General features: G+C 43.9%; 1 protein-coding gene across 1 annotated transcript in view; it reads left to right on the top strand.

Annotated features, from left to right (window-relative positions):
• Positions 1–2,872: 2,872 nt before the first annotated feature.
• LOC126298986 (protein let-756) overlaps positions 2,873–19,865 on the top strand; it is a 735,285-nt gene continuing 718,292 nt past the window's right edge. Inside the window, exon 1 of the mRNA XM_049990607.1 lies at positions 2,873–3,232. Coding sequence (XP_049846564.1) covers positions 2,974–3,232 — 259 coding nt within the window. The 5' untranslated portion in view covers positions 2,873–2,973. The remainder of the gene's footprint in view (positions 3,233–19,865) is intronic.

Here is a 19,865-nt window from a genome sequence, read left to right as displayed (position 1 = left end):
TCATAAAATGCAGCTAAACTTCTTCTCGTATGACTCCGAATATGAAAGACGTAACTGATATCGTGCACCGTTCCTCAGACGTAATTAACTGGGTATGGACGCGAAAGCCAGCCTAAAGACGTCTTGAAAATGCTTTCCATATTCGTACATGCCGATTTGTTCCTGGTATACACTTTTCACGTCACCTTATGAAGCTCTTAGGATAACGGCTATGAAAATGCAACCGGGTGAGTGCACTCTTGTGATGGCAGCGCTTTTTATGTGGAAGTGGATGGTTGAAAGGTAACTTGATAAGATGAAGAATCCCCAGATATATCATGCGTGGGTGAGTGTCTCACGGAGGAAGTTCTTAAACACTTTTGTCCCTGCCAAATTCAAACTTTGCCAGAGCCACACACAAGGCACTGGCAGTTCGTCGGCAGACTATTGTTCTTGAGTCGACATATCGCATTTGTATCGCAGGATGATACGGTAACAAATCAAGAGCAAATATGTCAAATGTTGCGTCCATACAAGGGAATACTAATAAAGTGGCTGGTTCTCAGTGGGAATAAGAAAGTTTTTGCTTCCATTTCCATTAATACTGAGGCAGCAATTTCTGCTTGTGATAATAGGCTATAAATACTCAGCTCTATCCGAACAGGCCTCGGAAGGCCCAACGGTATAGACGGACCGCTGTGTGCTCCTCAGCGGATACGGAGGAGCATATTGTCAGCACACCGCTCTCCTGGCCGTTGTCAGTTTTCGTGACCGGAGCCGCATCTTCTCAGTCCAGTAGCTCCTCAGCTGGGGTCACAAGGGCTGAGAACGTCCTGCTTGTCAACAGAGCTCGGTGCACACAGGCGGTCACCCATCCAAGTCTTAACGAAGTCCGACACCGGTTAACTTCGGTGATCTGACGTGAAACAGTGTTGCAACTGCGGCAAGATCGTTAGCTCATTTGTGAAAATACAGCTACAGAAATACTGTAGTAATGTTTCAACTAGTAGAACTCTAGTCAACAACAACCAATTCACATATATTTTATACTTTTAGAACAAAATAAGAAAATGAAATTCAAGAAAGATCTTTCGATTTGACTTCTGTTTCTTACACAACCCCATTCTTGGGATCAGATGTTACAAAGTTCACGGTGGAAATTCATGTGCTGTTGAGGAAGACCATAGGCAAGAGGTCTTCCTGAAAAAAGAAAAGAAATGTTCAAATGTGTGTGAAATCTCATGGGACTTACTGCTAAGGTCATAAGTCCCTAAGCCTACACACTACTTAACCTAAATTATCCTAAGGACAAACACACTCACCCATACCCGAGGAAGGACTCCAACCTCCGTCGGGACCAGCCGCACAGTCCATGACTGCAGCGCCTTAGACCGAAGTCTTCCTGTTTTGTAGCCGGTAAACACAGCTGCTTTCTCAGATTACGTATAGCATAGCACGCTCAATGTTTCCCCTTTCGAATACATTGACATTTTTCCATTCTTCTGTTTCAGAGTAAGAATTTTTAATAGATGTTTGAGGGGAATGGGTATAAGACACTTCGATCATAGGCCTACTGTATTTGGAGCTCTTACACGCTTACAGTGACAACATTTCGGCATAATCTTTAAAAGCAAAGAAGTCAGTTGTATGCATTGGAATTGCGTTGAATGGGTTCATAGCTTCTAACTCAAGGATCTTCCTTCCCCCTTCTTTCACCATGCACCTACTAGGGATAAACGTTTGAAACATTTTTGCAGTGATTTGGCTCTTGGAAAAAGTCTAGGGACACGCAACAGAGTACCGAGAACACAATAGTTTTGTGTTAGCAGAAGAGCCAACACCGTGTTACGAGTGGATGCCGAAATGCACGCGTTTTAGCTCAAGCAGGCTAGCGTGAGGAGGGAAGAACTATACTGACGCGAGGTCTGGAACATGACAAGGAATGAGAATTCACAAAGCGGACGTAATTAGTTTGATACTTAACTTTAATCCATTAATGATGAACGTCGCTCTTGACGGTACATGACTGACAATATTATCTGTTCAGAATACATTCTGGAAGATAGTAACTGAATATGGCGCCTTGCTAGGTCGTAGCAAAAGACGTAGCTGAAGGCTATACTAAACTGTCGTCTCTGCAAATGAGAGCGTATGTAGACAGTGAACCATCGCTAGCGAAGTCAGCTGTACAACTAAGGCGAGTGCTAGGGAGTCTCTCTAGACTAGACCTGCCGTGTGGCGGCGCTGGTCTGCAGTTACTGTTAGTGGCGACACGCGGGTCCGACGTATACTAGCGGACCGCGGCCGATTTAAAGGCTACCACCTAGCAAGTGTGGTGTCTGGAGGTGACACCACAAGTAGTACTGAACTTTATGAAAAAATGACGCGTAGAGCGTTCGACATTTACACTCATAACTATAACTACGTCGGTTACACTTATCTGCTGCTCGGTGTGACTGTGCTCGGTAGATGTCTTCTTTTAACCTACATTAAGCTCCGAGTAAGCTAAGAACGGTGTGAAACGATCTGTACGTGATCTGGACGAGCGAGTGTGTTCTTATCGGTTGCTAACTAGAGTCGGCTGTGGCGCCCGATAGCGCGAACAGTGGCGCTGCTAGCGAAGGCGCCGGCTGAGTGGCGCGTTATCTGCGAGGCGTGGGTCGAGGCGTCACAGCGTGCAGCCGTCATAGACGGCGAGGCATCCGCCGCTTTTCGCCAGCCGGCGAGTAAATGGGCCATGTGACCGAGGGTGGATTGTTGCGGCGGCGGTGGCGGCTGCGCCGGCGGCGTGGAGGGGGCAGCCCGCGGCGGGGAGGCCGGAGGGGAGGGGGCGGGCGCCGCAGCCGGCGGCCGGCGGCCGGCGGCTGGCGTGTCAGTGCGCGCGCGACCGCCGTCGCATGCTGTAGTCGGTGGTGCGGCCGCCATGTGGTCCGGTGCGTGCGACCACACGTGAGCCATGGGCAGCGACTTCACCCGCTAAGCCGCCACCCAGTCATGGTTAGGGTGTTCCACCTGGGGCTGGTTGCTGCTGTTCTGAGTGCCCTGTCGTTGGCCAGACCCCTACAGCCGGATAGACTGGAGGCGCACGAGCTGATGGTGGCGCCCGAGCTGGCCGTGCGCAGTGAGCGCAGCGCCAACCTGTCGCACATCACGGGACCCGCGCGCAAGATTCAGATGTACATCAAGAACAGACACTTGCAGATCCTGCCTGACGGCACCGTCAACGGCACGAGTGACGATGTCAGCGACTACAGTGAGTAGGAACCGGTCCTAAGCCCTGACACTTCCGCCGGAAGTGTTCTGCGTCTTGTCTAGGCTAGTCTTCCAGAACGCTGTGTCTTGCTTTGTCCACTTGTCTCCATGCCTCTGTGACGAAACGTGAAAGTAGATTCTCAGTATCCCGCAATTTCCTGGAAATATCGACGTGACCACCTATACTGCTACAATTGCTCCAAATAATGAAAAATTAAAAAAAATCGCAGACTTTACTTATATTTCCGAATCCAGGAGATGGACGAGGCTGATATTAAACTAGCTGAGTGAGAAAATTCGAGGCGTGAAGAACGTGTTTTGACTCCGATGTGAACACCTAAATATACAACAGAAAATGTTGCATCACTCCTGAAATGTTCACGTTTTGCTTAAAAACCGAAAAAATGTGTAAAAGTGCCTATTTGAAACTACTTCGTCTCGAAGTATTGTAGTCATCCTGTTACATCTTCCTTCGAGCTCGCCGGAAGCAGTTCTCCGCCGAAAATGCTAGTAAGTCCAAAATTTAGACAACAACAGAGGTTCTTCCGTTCCGCTGTCATCTTACGAGCAGTATCTTTGTTTTTAATTTTTTGTTAAATGCCCAGTGACTGGGGGGAAAACTTTCGTCGACCGTTCCATTTTTCGGGAGCGGCCGAGGTAATTTACTACGAGGCCGAGGCCCGGCCGCGTATTGTCAGCCGCTACTCTAGAACATGATTTACGGCCAAGTAAATCCTTCCTTTCGATTTAAGAGGCGGGCGCATCTGTAGCGCAGCGGAGTCCCGCGGAAGCGGTCCTCGGGCCGTCTTCCGGGAGCGGGCTGCGGGCTCCCACCACCGTTTGCCTTCGAATTAACGCGGATCTACTAACGGTAACGTGTTTGTGCAGCGGAACGTGTACGCTTCTAGTTGTCTCGTTCTTTCTTTCTTTGGCTCGAGTTTCCTCATTTATCCACAGACTGCACATAGTAATCGGTCGCTGTGAAATATTCCCTTCCGCAGTGGTCTCTCTTAAAACTGTCATTTTTCGCCTCAGCACAAACATGTTTAGTGGTGGTGCGCTTCCCCTGATGCAATTTAGCTGCAAGGTAGTTGAGGAATCCGTGTTATCTGCTTTTATATTGCGCGTTTCTATTCGTATCGTACTGTTACGTTTACTAAGACTAGAGAAACTTATTGTGTGATATCGCGTTTGTTTAGCCCTCTTCTCGAGAGCCACAGCTGTATTTCGTATTAACCTTGTAGCCTGCAACAATTCCGTTACATCATTATGGTGTAATCGATTTGTAACTGTTTGATAATAGCTATCCATAGTGGAACCACGTCATACGTGCCTATGTCACTAACATTTAGCTTGTTTGATAATTAAACTTCCGACCCACTGCAGTCACCACAGATTTCACTTTAATAAAAATAAGAAACTGTTAAAGAACGCAGACATTACAATATACGACATACAGATCTCACTTTAACGAATACATTCAGTGAGACTACGAAAGAAAACTGAACACACACTGGCTGCAGTCTTACAAACACGTATTCGTGTCACCATAACTGAGTTCTTCAGTTTGTGAAATCCGACGCGTAGTACGCAGCGACACCGTATTACGTATTTCATCGGTAATCTGGTGAAAACTAGTGTTAGGGCAGTGTTTGAGTGCCGCTGCCCCGAGAGCGAGAGCCGTTGGTCTCGAATTCCGGGTACTGGCGGCTTTTGGGTAGCCACCTGACAGCATCGTAGGAAGGCCCGAGGAACGTGCGGAAGGTGGAGGCGGCGTTGTTTGTGCGGGCAGTCGAGCCGAAAATTATAGGCGGGGGTGGGGGCGGGTCGGGGGTCGCGGCGCTCCACTTGTCGCGGGTATCGGCGTCGGCGTCTTCGTCGGCAGCGCGGGTACCCTTCCAAGGCCAGAGCGCCGCGCCAAAACCGGTTCGGTGCGCTGGCCGCGCCAAATCGCAATCCGCTTCCACCTGTGCCCGAGCCGCCACCACGCGCACCCACCTCCGCTGCTACTTACCCCGTCTAATCTCTCCTCTCCACACTTCCTTTTACTTCGTGTGAATAGGGCGGCCGGAGGCCGCATTAGTTCCTACAGAACACTACAGTAAACACTGAATCGTACGAAGTCTAGTTGTATACTATTGACTGCTAGTAGAACTCCCAATAACAGGTAGCTGTAACTTGAAGTTCTACGTCTGTGTCTCGCAAGGCACCGTGCAACCGATGGCAGAGTCCGTGTGGACCCTCATCGTACTATCCCATCTTGAAGCTGACGCACTCGAGAATTTTAAAAGCAGGCATTCGGGTGACGCAAATCTTTCGTGTAGCGTATTGCACTGGAGGTTACGTGCTATTTTGTGATACTGCCAGTGTGTCAAAACAAATTGCACATTTCCTCCTTGAATCTCCTCTGTTTAGATTATTTACTACTATGTGTCACAGTCGTCTAGAATCCTCTAAATGATAATACTTTCACTATTTGACCGTTATTTTATTTCCTTTTGGATACACTATTACAACAACCTACATAAATCTCTCATTTTGAACTGTAACATCCTATAATAAGTGGCATTTACATTATGATACTACAGTAGTATGATCAAATAATTAATATTACCTTCTCGACATGTAGTACAACTAATTTCGAAATGACAATAATGAATCAATTAAAATGACTGTAAAGCCGAAATTGCAATATCTGATGCAGAAGTAAATAAAATAAGTAAAATGACGAAACTATTATCATTTTAGATACTGCGTGTGTGTGAAATCTTAAGGGACTTAACTGCTAAGGTCATCAGACGCTAAGCTTACACAATACTCAACGTAAATTATCCTAAGGTCAAACACACACATCCATGTCCGAGGGAGGACTCGAACCTCCGCCGGGACCAGCCCCACAGTGTATGACTGCAGCGCCTAAGACCGCTCGGCTAATCCCGCGCGGCATTTTTGATACTGCTCTCTTTCCTTCATTAACCAAAATCTCTAAGAGGCCCATACTGACGGACAGCACTTATGATTCGATCGGATCTCTCTCGTACATGATATACATTTTCTATCATTTTTTTAACGTTATTGCTTCTACATTTATGTAATTCTTTCACCTCCTGACCGGTATTCCTAGATACTTCACTGCAGCATGAAAGAATACTTGACTCGGTCCAGAGGTTAAATGACGACGGGAAAAACAAGCGGTTTTCATTTGTTTCTACATTTTATTACAAAATTTTAGTCGACTGTTTACTATCAAGTTCTCTCTTTCCTTACCTTATTTAGCTGGGAAGGCTTGCAGAATGTGCAGTAAAGTAATACTTGGCAACTATCCAAGTTGCCACCGGCCCTACACCAACAGCACATGTTGGCCGTGGTCGAAACTACCACTGACTTCATCTCTACTGGAATGCCGTCTTCTCTTCAATATGTAAATCGTGTTCTCTGAACTTTCATGTCAAATTATTGGCATAGCGAGAATCTGAGGCGCATATGAAGAAGCAACTTAACATTCTTCCTGCCGGTGTCTTGAAAATCATATGAAATTCCTGTGTGATAGTACAGCCCTGCAAATATTTATGCAGCTTGCCGATTCTTCGTTTGTCTAGCCCATCAAGCTGCTGTTAACACCACCATTGTGCTTGCGACTTAACACAAAAACCAAATAACTCTCGTTTAACGAAATCTCATTTTTTCACGTTTGCGATGAGTTCTGCTCATCTTAGTGTACATTGGAAGTGATCGAATTGTAGATAAGGTAATTAACGTTAACCGCGCAAACTAGTTGGCAACCTCATACGATACCATTTGTTTCGTGGAAATAGAAAAGACAACTGACAGTAATGAGATGATGTGTTCAATTATGCTTCATCTTTTGCGTTTGAATTACATAACGTATAGAAGTTACGTACAGTAATTAAAAGTAAATTGGAATGTTGCAAACTAAAGCGAGTTTGTCATTGGGTAACGGTGTTTTCATATCGGTGGTAGATGGAAAAATCGTTTTATTGGAAACCAATAATATTTATCCGTCCTGTGGCAGAACTAGAGGTACATTGGACGTGCCTGCAGGCAAAAAAGAAGCCATACGGTGCCCGCCGGGAGTGCCTCAAGAAAACTTGTCACAGTTGCCCGAGGCTCGGCTCGCATCAGACAGTTTCTTTCCGGATGCAACCCGCAACTCAGGCGCCTTTGTGTAGGTCTCCGCTCAGTTCCTTTTCTTATTTTGCTGGAAGACTAAACAGTATGTTATGGCTGGAATATCCGTGCGTGTACTCCCAGCTGTATGAAACTGGAAGAATAAAAGCTATCTCCGACGCACATCCTCGCTGTCAAAGTAAGATGTTCAGTAGTCGAGCAGTGCAGATAGTAGAGAATTCAGCAACAATCAGCCTCGATCACTTGGTATAGGTCAAACAGTGCATAACATACAGTTGGCGTACTTTCAGTGAAAATGTCATAGGAGCACAGTATAAGAAATAAACTGTTGAACGCTTTTAGACTCTTGCATCATGGATCTACTAAGACGTTGCTCCAATGTACCTCTAACACATGTAAAATATCGTTATTTTGAAAAGTAAAGGATGTTTCCGAGTGAGTTATCTAAATAAAAACCTTAAACAAAAATGCTCGTAGGTTGTCTATTTGATCTGTCAGCGAAACTTGAAATTGGGAGTGGTTGTGGTAGGTCTCGAACCCACAACTCTATTACAACAGTCCATTCGTTTCCGAGAATACGGATAAGGGACACAACAGCGTTCAGTAATATCACAAACAATGCAAAGAACGTTTTATCATAGGCACAAATACGCACATTTATGGTGATACTGCAATGCAGGCCAACATCTTTAAAATCTCACGACCGTTCACTAGAGAATTTCTGGACTAACACAGAAACGATGAAAAAAGTGACAGCGTATTATTAATTTGGCATTATTTAATTCAAGCTTATTTTGTTTCTAAAGAGAATGAAAAAATCTTTATCTCTGGCATACCGTATATATTTGTAAATTACTCCGCAAGAAGGTAAAGAGAGTGTAGATACAGTTGTGGGATCTACTGCCTTTACGAAGTAGACAGATCTGCGCTGGAGGTAAAAGGCATGTCAGTAGATTTCAATTGATGAAAATAAACCAAAAGTCCCTTTGTCCTACAGGTTAACAGTATTACTGAAATTTTTATTGTTTTTTTCTGCACAGCAATGAGTGAGAGGAGTTTCAGTACTTGGTTCGTAGGGACCGCAGAAATACCGATAAGGGAAAAATAGGCTGAAAATGGTATATATCATCTACAAAATTCACTTTAAAGTTTTAAGTGCAGAATTTTTTTTCTGACTGTGGCATTCATGATCTTTACCTTATCAAGTAGACGAGAAATGTCTCAGGAGTGTTATTTTCTCTAGCATGAACTGATCACTGAAGTGTAAATGTATGTGTTAGGATGTTTGAGGGTCCTTTCTGTTGTGTATTCCGGCTACACACCGCTGCACCATGCTGAATTTGAGAGTTAACATGGATAACAAACATGAAGGTTGAATTACGTGAACTGTCGGCGAAATCTTTCATTTCACGATCAAATGCCTTAAGACAACTAATGTTCATTAGCAAATTTACTACAGTGTGCACTTGTGTTCAGAACGAGGTGACGTAATGTTTCATACTGTGGACTCGTATTCGGGAGTGACCGGTTTCAAATCTCTGTCCGAGATTCCTGTTTTCATTTTACCGTGGTTTCAGCTACTTCGGCGTCAACGGGGTCTAAAACTCTTTCTTCGTTTCTCAACAGCGATGCTTGTGGCTATATAGCAAGGTTTATTGTATAGGTCGGCCACTTTTACAGTCTCGTTCACACCACAATGATGTGCTTTTGCGTTCACGCCCATATTCTATTGTGGCTCATCAGTGAAACGTTAATCTCTCTTCATAGGTATGCCGTTCTGATCCCGGAATGATATATTCCGTCTGTCAGTTTCCTGTTTCGCTAATCGCATGGGATGAATGCAAGATTTGTTTCTTGCTACTTGTCCAAGGCCTCAACCGGTTCCTTCCCCGGTGGCTATAAAATCGATGTTGTCTGTCAGCCCGACCTCGCTGGCGACGAGAAGAGAAACCCCAGTCCCAGCCCCTTCCTATCTTCAGGAGCCAAAGTTCGTTGAAAAAGTGCGTCATTCTGTCATTTCTGTCCAGAAGAACGCATTCTTATTAAAGGAGTACAATTACGCCAATCAGTGAAGCACGCATTTTTTTTTTTTTTTTTTTTTTTTTTTTTGCCACTTGCGAAACTGATATTAGCGGAGGGAGCTCAGTACCGACAACATGTGCAGAAGTATTTTATTTAGATGATGAAATTTCCCGGTTAAAAACGCCTGTCAGATCGAAACTCGAAACCGGGACATTTGCCTTTCGCGAGCAAGTGCTCTTTCATCGGGGTACTCAAGCACAACTCACGACCCGTCCTCACATCTTTACATTCGACAGTACCTAGTTTTAATATGCAAGAAATTTTCATAATAGCATACACTCTGTTGCAGAGTGAAAAATTCATTCTATCTAGCTGTTACCTAAATTAAGTTAATAAAATATAATATGTACAGTCGAGTACTGTTAGTGATTGCAGATTGGTCCCAGGTATTATCACGGTGAGTTGTTGATGTATTGTGTTCTTCATTTCCGTACATTTTTGAGGTCGGTATAACGCAAAGTTTGTTCTTACACTTTCTATGTAATGCGGTTACAATTTGTTTAGTTATATGATCATATGATCACATGTTCAGATGATTATAGTAAGAGGAAAGGTAATAAGTTCAGAGGCGCACCAACAGCTTTTCTAACCTCCCCCCTCCCCCCCTCCTCTCTGTGTGTTTGGTACCCTCCAGAACGCACCAGGCAATGTGTCGGGTATTACAGACTCAGACTTGGATGTGCTTCGGGCTTGTGGCGACGAAGCTGCGCGCCAGGCTTCCCTTTCAGAATGCAACACCTTTCGACAAACAGAAATAGACGAGACAGAGGCCAGCTTGCCAAGAAAATGGACTAGCATGAGGTGTGTCATCTCCGGCCGTACGGCAAATATTGCTGCCAGCTGTGTGCAGCAGGCCTTTCACCCGCTCTTTAGACGCTCATTACGGAATAATGCGCGCCACCCGTGTGATCAACTTTTTTATTACTCGGTTTTGTGGCCATTACGAAAATGTGAAATTATCCATTAATTCTGTATTTTCTTACCGAACAAATAGATGTGAGACATTTGTAATGTCATTTCGTCGCGTTCACGTGCTTTTCAGTTGATCCTGAACTCGATATCAAGCTAGATGGCGTAATGTTTGAGATATTGGATTCGTTCCCTAAAGGTGTTGTAATAAATTCCAGCGTGCCAGTTTATTTGGGCGCCAGACACATTAACGAAGCAACTGCAAGCTGTGTTATTTTAATTAGCTACTCCATTCCCAGCACTGATCAATCACAGTTAAACCTGTAAATCTTTGTTTCATAAGAGAAATGCGTATATTTACGCGCTTGGCATTTCTGAGACATCACATGGGGTACTATGTAGTCCACACGGTCATGGTTCACATCCCGCGGCCACCCTACTGCGTCAAGTTTCTCGCAGTTTCTCTAAAACGTGAATTTCTTCTTAAGGTTTGCCTAAGGATAAGGGTAATTTATTCCCTATATTTTGTCCGATGAATCGTTTCGTTCTGCCTTCACAGTCGAAACTACCAATTGTATTTCATTTGTTACATTATATTATACAGTATGTAGAGGTGGCGAGGTTTGAAAAGTATGCGGACTTGAGTCTGCTGTGTCTTTAGTGATGAAACAATTTCGAGGTTTAAAACTTAAGACATAACGGTCGGAAAATGGCCAGTTCCTCGGTAGCACGCGCTCAGTAATTTCATCATTGTCTTACATTCCTCAATGCTTTCAAGTGAATCGCTGGTTTGTTTCTTACGCATGTGTGTCTTCTGTAGACCTAGTGAATTGCAACGTATCAATGCCTTCAGCTATATCGCTCGCAGTATGAAATTTAATTCGAAAAAAAAGTGATGGAAACACCTTCGAAACGTATTTACCTTGCTACGTGGAACATCACGACGCATTTCGTCAACAGCATATCAGTTGTGTTCTTTGTTTTTCCCTCTCCACAGCAATGAAACCAATGCACGGCCAGAAATGAAAAAAATATTTTTGCATCTAGGACTTCATATTCTTTTGTGTGTCTGTCCTATTAGTCAACTATGTGAGTGTCAGACTTTGCTCGTTTTTTTGTGCTTTCTCGTGTTTTACTGCAGGAACATGGAACGAACAAGCGACTGAGTAAACAAGTTTGCAAAACCGCTAAAAATCTCATTCAAATTTCTTGGCGAATTAGATACTTTGAAAAAAAAAATTCCTCCTCGAAAAGAGAAATATAAGTCATTCTACTATTCTAGAACATGTCAAGCCATTTTTGCTGTCAGTTTACGAGATAGTCATCTCGATTGTAATGGGAACATCGTAGTAGATATATATTGTAATGTTTGTTTCCAGGAGATAGGTTAATTGTATGATTGCATATCACGAATGTTGCTGAATGAGATAGCGAAACGGTTAAGGTCATGGATTCGCGTCTTATAGAAGAGGCATTCAGATTCCTTTGTATCACCTTTGACGAATACACGCATGGTTCCTTTTTAACAGACCGGACGACTTTCTTTACCACTCTGAGCCTCTTCCATGTCGGTCGAAGGGACCTTACACACTTCCTTTTTCGTAAATATTATGGCGTTTAGTTGTTTTTACCGACTGTTTTTTACGGAAACATTCCGAGACAGAACGTGTTTGTTCGGAAACTGCCGAGGGAGGCAGATGTGTGACCGTACGGTGCGGCGCCGTTGCTTGTAATTAACGCACTACGCGCCAGCGCGGCCCAGCACACTATCGTAACCGCCGGCTATCCGCCTATCGTGCATTGGCTCGACCTGCTGGGAAACGCTTATCGCTGGCGCCTTCGATAAAAGCGATGCTGTTTGTACAATGCCGAATATTGTTGTTGTGCAACTCCGTGTCTGGAATCTATTTCGTCCGCTTGGTTTCTCCACCTACCGGCGCCTACCTATCCGCGTACCTCCGGCTGGTTCACTGGTACTGCTATGTACGTGGTACTGTAAATCCTAATCTGTTGTCTTCGTTGTTAAAACAATGATCTAAATGAATTCCTTTCTTACAAATATTTTTTTCCCATTTCCTTCTCTCGCGTTCATTAAATCAAAAATGCAATTTTGCTGGAGGTAGGTTCAAATGGATCTGAGCACTATGGGACTTAAATCTGTGGGCATCAGTCCCCTAGAACTACTTAAACCTAACTGACCTAAGGACATCGCACACATCCATGCCCGAGGCAGGATTCGAACTGCAGCTGTAGAGGTTACGCGGTTCCAGACTGAAGCGCCTAGAACCGCACGGCCACACCGGCCGCCGTGCTGGAGGTAGCATGTAGATTTCGTGGTACTGAAGAAATATTGATCCCAGTAACTTTTTGATCTCCTTTAATAGAAAATAATGTCGTTTATCAAAGCTTGTACTGACATTATTTAATATCTGACTTCCGTTAGAAGACTGACATGGCACTTCGTTTACGAATATCGCGGCTAGCCTTTCATTTCGCAATATCTGCCAACGTAGTTTTCTGACTGGCAAGCGAATGCCGTTTCTAGTGAACGATGTTTTTTTGAGTTACGCTTAATTTTCCCAAAATTCTGTGCATTAATTTTGATGTACGATAAAACTGTAAACGGTGTGCGCCTTTGTTAGTTTGGAGTCAGCTGTTTGATTCGGGACAGCTTCCTTACTACCACCCATGAGCCAGCCGTCCATTTCGAAGTATGCTGTATCTTGAAAACATTTACTGCGTGTAATTCATTGTGACGAATTTTTTTCAAGTGAATGGTCTCGTTTCCGCTGATGATGACATCGAGAAGTGACAATGAAGAGAGTGAAATCTCATACCGGAGTGTATTCTACGCTTCCCAATCTTCGCCTAAGGACCGCCAACCGATGAACAGTCGTCAGTAGCAGCATATACCACTATGCCATGAGAAACTACGGAGTGATTTCAAATTTGTTCTGGAACAAAGGCACATAGTGTAATGTTTTTCAACTTTGGCAAACACTGCCTCTCTCTCCCCCTAATACTCAAATACTGGCGATGATAATTTCTTCCACCACTACGACATGAGGATTCTAGCTAACCGGATTTGGAACCAGTGTCACAACAGAACTGATGGTACGTGATCTCGAGTATGAACACGTGATACGAACTGACCTGACCTAAGACAGCTATTTTTAACTGAAGAAAAGATGGTTTCGTCATTTATTTTTCATGGCTCTTAGTTCTTCCACGTATCAGTAGCTTCGTTAAATGTAAAGAGGGGAAGCTTTCATAATTAGGTGTAAAAGCATATAACTGTGCATCTTGTATAGTAAGTTGTTTAACTTCTTAGTCCTCGCTTAGTTTACACAACTGTCGGGCCGAAACTGACTATGGACAATACTGATAACTCTGGAGATAAAATGAAATCAAAAACTCTTCCACAAAAACATTATAATATTCCTCTTTCGATTGTTTGTTTTAATTCCTTTTCGACATGGATGAAGTTAAAGAACTTCAGTTTTAGTTAGTATTCGTAGGCTTCTACGTCCGTAGTTATATTCTGTGAACACATCGTCACCCTAATGGAATCCACGTGCAGCAGGAGCACATTGCAACATAGCAATGTCAAACATACACAGCATTTTATAGAAGAAAGATTTCTTTCTGATTTAAAATTTGTAGTGGGTAAAACTTTCCAGTGTTTTTTGAATGTTTGTATTGGTTCAGTCTTCAGTAGGTGACTTTGAATAGAAAACTGTGGCTTGCTCGAGCTCATCATAGTTCATTGACTAATCGGAAATCGATGAATTTCAAATAGGTGACTCCGTGTATCGTAAATCCAAAACAAGACACGACTAGAGTACTGCCAGCTTAGATGACTCTTTCATGGTGGAGATTTTCACCTAGAGTTAATTATTTACGAATATCCTTCTATTACTGCCCTTCAGTTTTAAAAGCAATATCCGACGGTAAATTTCCAATAAAAACCAAGTGATTACATGATTTTATTCTTATTTATAATAGACGTTGTATTGTTTACACATTCTGTTTAGTGACTCATTGGAGAAAAAATACATTTTACAGTAGCATAAAGCCATGTATATAGTCTGAAGTCAAGTATATGTAGCATTTTGTAAGATTCAAAAATAATAACTTTTTGATTTTAGCTCTACGAGTAGATGTTTGGGCTATTATAGGGAATTTCGACGGCATGCTGTTAGTTATAATGTCAATACAGGAAGGTTACAATAATATAGTACCAGAGGATCGGAAAAAGATCTCTAAAACTTAAAACGAATTTTCCAAGAAAAAGGCTAAGATATTTTACGTTCTGAACATTCCGCGCACCTCGAAACTGTACACTAAACGTTACATATCTCATCGCTGTCCCAGAATGGATATCGAATTGCAATGGGTTTGGTTGTTCACAGTAACCGTATCTGTTGCAGGCCATTTTTATTCATTTCCGATCTACATGTTCGTTTTCCGAGAAATCTGCGGGCTTACAAGATCTTGCTGCCAGATACCGACGGCTGGTTCTCGTTTAATGCAAAACGCCGAATTTAACGTGGCGTTTGCCGATAGCGCCCTCGGATTTTCGATAACTCGAAGGCAATTCGTGACCCAGTTACAGGAGGCGTGACCGCCGCGAAAGGTTTTCGTGAGCTTCGTTGCATTCCGCGTCATGCCCCGCCAAATGCGAGACAGTAAAAAGTGCCGACCGCGCTGCGCAACCGGGCTTAGACGGCACTCCCCGCGGATCGCACTATGCAGCTGCCGTACCCGTTTGACGCTAGCAAAACCGAAGACGCTGCTTCAATTAAAATGTACCAATTGCAAGAACTAACTGGCTGGGGTGACAGCTTCAGAAAGCCGATCCGATTACCTCAGATACGCGAGTTCAATTAAGTAGGGAGCGCAGCGCGCGGCGAGCGTTGAATGAGGAGCGCAACATCCGGTGGCATCCATTCATAATGCGGCGAGAGCGAGTGTAGTATCGCGCTGCAGTCGCAGCCGGTTCTGCCGCTGCAGCGCTGCGGCCGTGTGCATCACGTGTGTGCGCGAGCCGACACGCGCAGAAAAACCATCCGACGGGGTTCGCTGGCACTATTCCGTAGAGTCGTTCGCTTGCTAATAGCTTGAGCGGCGAGACACATAATAACAATGTGCATTGGCTCTCGGTGTCTTTTACGATCACGGGGTCTTGAGCCAGCGGGAGGATTCCGAACTGCGTTCTAGGCTCTCGCATTTACTCAGCGACAGATAGCAGTCCTTTCAAATTGACTTTCGTGGGAGCATTGAAATCTGTCTGAAGAGAAGAGCTGTCGCATTTCGCAGTATTAGACACTTTCCTTATAACATAGTAAATTCCTCCCATCTCAGTATCCGCGGTCGCTATCGCACACCTGTACGGTGGCCCTCGACTCGGATGTACGCCGGTGCGAATCCGGGTAGAGAATTAAATTTTCGCTACCGGTATTTGATAGGAGATAGGAGGAAAAGTGGTGACGTAAGGTTCCTCGTGATCAATCGTTGTACCAATGTCCTGCATCAAATTCCAAACCTCTTCACAGTACCCCATGAAGTGAGGGCATATGACACTGCTGATAGTAATTCGTCCGTCGAATGGGAACGTTAATCTTGGCGACCCACATGGTGCTATTCCAGAGGAGTAGGCTGTGTGCCGTCACTCTTCATCATCATCATCATCATCATCAAATGGCTCTGAGCACTATGCGACTTAATTTCTGAGGTCATCAGTCGCCTAGAACTTAGAGCAAATTAAACCTAACTAACCTAAGGACATCACACACATCCATGCCAGAGGCTGGATTCGAACCTGCGACCGCAGCGGTCGCTCGGCTCCAGACTGCAGCGCCTAGAATCGCACGGCCACTCCGGCCGGCCACCATCATCATCACCGCCATACAATATAAACATAACAGTACACTATACATGTGTCCATTACACTCACCTACACTCCACAAATACACACACACACACACACACACACACACACACACACGACACAATTCTCACACATCCGCATGGAAAGGGACCGATGTGCATGGAGTAAGACAGCCTTTCCGCCAAGCTGCTGAACCCCACACCGTAGGATTTCCCACCCCATAATGCTATAAGACGTATCATTTAATTAAAATTGTCATTTCCATTCAGTTACCTTATTTCAGTAACGAATGGTACGCCACAGCAATTTGTAATCAGGTTAAACTTAACCATAACGGATGATTTTCGGTATTCTGTGTTATGGTATTACAATACATTTGAACGAATTTCTTGGTTTACACGAGAATTTTCTATGACGATAATTTTCCTGCAGAGGAGGAGAGCAAGGAATGAATATAACAAGTGAGTTAAAGTGGACGCAGGTTATAGTACTTATTCGGACATGAAGAGGCTTGCACAAGATGGAGTATCGCGGAGAGCTGCATCCAACCGATCTTCGAACTAAGAACTACAACAGACAAAGGCGAGTTGACCTGTTATGAAGTTCTCAGAATTCCGCAATTACGACACATTTTGCGTTCTGCCGTATCTAAAAGACAATTAACGTTTCTAATAATACAGTTTTTTTTTTTCCTTTGACACTCTCTTTCCCAGCGTTTATCCCGTTGTACATCGTCCGCTCTTTTCCATGATGTGACAGATTTCTTTCATTAGTTTTGACTTTACGGCTGGATGACTTTCGTGTAGCCAGTATTCAATCAACGTAAGTGATGGAATTCGCGTGTGCCGTCTCTGTGAATAGCGCAGCTTCCTTGCCACAGGTGTTATCGCAATCCAGCAGTTTGTGTATCATGTTTCCTGAGGCAGGAATAGAAGATCTGCCCATTATTTGCCTAAACGAGCATGGAAAGTCGACCAAATGCCACTCTCGAATCCACCGCGCTGATTATATCTGAGGTTAGCTCACTTCCCTGCGTCGAAAGTACAGTGCTTTATCTTCAGCTACACGAGGAGGTTGAATTTTTTTTATTTTCACTCAAGATACAAAACTTCTATTTTGGTCGATATTACAGTTCTCACGTCGTAACCGGCGCTTTTGAGATGTTCCAGTACAGTAAGGTACCCATGACAATGAGAATAATTTTTCGTAACGCCTTATTTATTATTGAAATAATAATTATAATCGCAACAGTACTTGCCCATACGTTAAAAGCGAAGTCAATGAATGCCCAATCGGAATCCACCAACTACGATACTGCAATAGGCGGACTGTTAGATTCTGTTTCAATTACTTTCGGGTGATGCATGCACTTCTGAAAGTTATTAAGACACGTTACAATTCCGGCGAATGGTCTTCTGATGAATATTTTGATTAACCTGTAAGTTACTTCATTAGCTGACGTAAACTTACGAATCGTTTAATATACAGTATAACTTACAGCGGAGAAATAATCGACACTATGTTGAAATGGCAAAATGGTTCAACTGGCTCTGAGCACTATTGTACTTAACTTTTGAGGTCATCAGTCCCCTAGAACTTAGAACTACTCAAACCGAACTAACCTAAGGACATCGCACACATCCTGCCCGAGGCAGGATTCGAACCTGCGACCGTAGCGGTCGCGTGGTTTCAGACTGTAGCGCCTAGAACCGCTCGGTCACCCCGGCCGTCCTTGATATGGCAGTTCTTGTAAACCTCCGAACACGAAAGCATTTGTTCCCAAATAACAAAAACTCGGTATATCATAATGCATGACAACAATCAGAGTTGACTCATTATGTCCTTAAACTATTACCGGTTTTGCCCCTATCTTTTTCATCTTCAATCCACAGACGTTTCATTACAAGTAGTTAAATGTCTCTTCACTGAGGGAAGGTACAGTCATTTCTTATTATGAAGCGTGGGAGCTTCTTGGGGTATTTTTGAAGGAATCGTTATTTCTTTCGCTATCAGTACTATCATAAAACCACGGAAAAAATAAATTAAGATGCTTCGAGATATCAAGGTTCTTCTAGCCAGCACAGTGCTTGCGTTCGCTCTGTGCCAGCTCGTTTGCTGGTCTCTGATTTTCTGAAGTTATGATCACGGAAAGGTTACGGTTGCCTCCCTTTTTCTAACACTACAGAACACACGGTAAGAATTTAGAAAATTCGTCTGAACACAGCACAGTAAGAGGCGTATCACTTAACAAACGCCGGCCGGAGTGGCCAAGCGTTCTAGGCGCTACAGTGTGGAACCGCGCAACCGCTACGGTGGCAGATTCGAATCCTGCCTCGGGCATGGATGTGTGTGATGTCCTTAGGTTAGTTAGGTTTAAGTAATTCCAAATTCTAGGGGACTGACGACCTCAGAAGTTAAGTCCCATAGTCCTCAGAGCCATTTGAGCCATTTTTGAACTTAACAGTCAACTAAATGAACTCTTTAAGACGCAATTTTACAACGCGGCGGACAGGCTATTGTTAGATAAGCTTTTTGTAAGTTATCTTTAATGAGTTTATGCTGAGTGGTTATGATTAAAGTACAGCTACTCACAGAGGTCCAGTGTGGGTCTGTAATTATATTATCGTGTGGTAGTGAAACTTGGTAGACATTCTAATGCGCTAATGCGGAACCGAACTACGCTGAATAAAAAAAAAAAAAAAAATGAAAGCAAGAGAAAGAAAAACCGTTCCAGTTTTGCCACCAGAGGCAGATCTGACACTGCGAATGCAAGACAGATGTAGATAAACGTTTCCATATGTAATGGATTAGGAAGGGGGTGTTTGGCACCAAAAAAAGTCAAAGAAGTGAGAAAGGCATAATGTTGATTTTATCAGTACCCGCAGGTTACCAGTTTGATCGTTATGAGCACCGGATACGTCGACGAGATGTTGTACAGCGACAGATCTGCACCTGGTGGACAAAATAAATCTTTTTTTTTTTTCAGCTTAAGTGGGTTCCACATTATCGCATTAGCATATCTACCAAGTTCCGCTGCCATACGTTAATTGCAGTCGACACTGGACCTCCGTGGGTAGCTGCGCTTTAATTATATCCACCCCGTACAAATAACTGAACTTATCGTATATAAAGAAGACTCCTCCCTTCGTATTTACTTGCAGAGCAGAAATGTTGTACCCTGATGGCAAGTAATATGAGTAAATGCAAAATGCGCTAAGTTACACCGCTGCTCTTCAGCTTGCACGTTTACAAGATACTGAGCCTACACAAGGTAACACCGAAAATAGCGAACTTCTCTACTTGTAAGATCCATGCAGCGATTGAGTGAAGACAGCTGCCTCGACAGCTGAGATAAGACTCGGCGCGGCACGGTAAGATCTGAGCAGACCGTCCGATGCTGGAACATGGTGCACAGCTGCGCAGCGGAAGGATGCCGGCTCCTCACGCCCACACGCTCCTTAATTTACTACTTGGGCGTTTTCTCCGTGAATATTAATTACCGGAGATAAGCGCTCTTATATAAATATTTAGGTCGCTATTTTAAGCTCCTCTTATGTTTAAACAAGAAAAAGGAACAGGACTTTCCCGAGCGAATGGTGTCGTG

This window comes from Schistocerca gregaria, chromosome X, assembly GCF_023897955.1.
Source record: "Schistocerca gregaria isolate iqSchGreg1 chromosome X, iqSchGreg1.2, whole genome shotgun sequence".
In the NCBI taxonomy this organism is placed as follows: domain Eukaryota; kingdom Metazoa; phylum Arthropoda; class Insecta; order Orthoptera; family Acrididae; genus Schistocerca; species Schistocerca gregaria.
The sequence above is the reverse complement of the archived record's forward strand: the minus strand, read 5'-3'. Positions and strand labels throughout refer to the sequence as shown.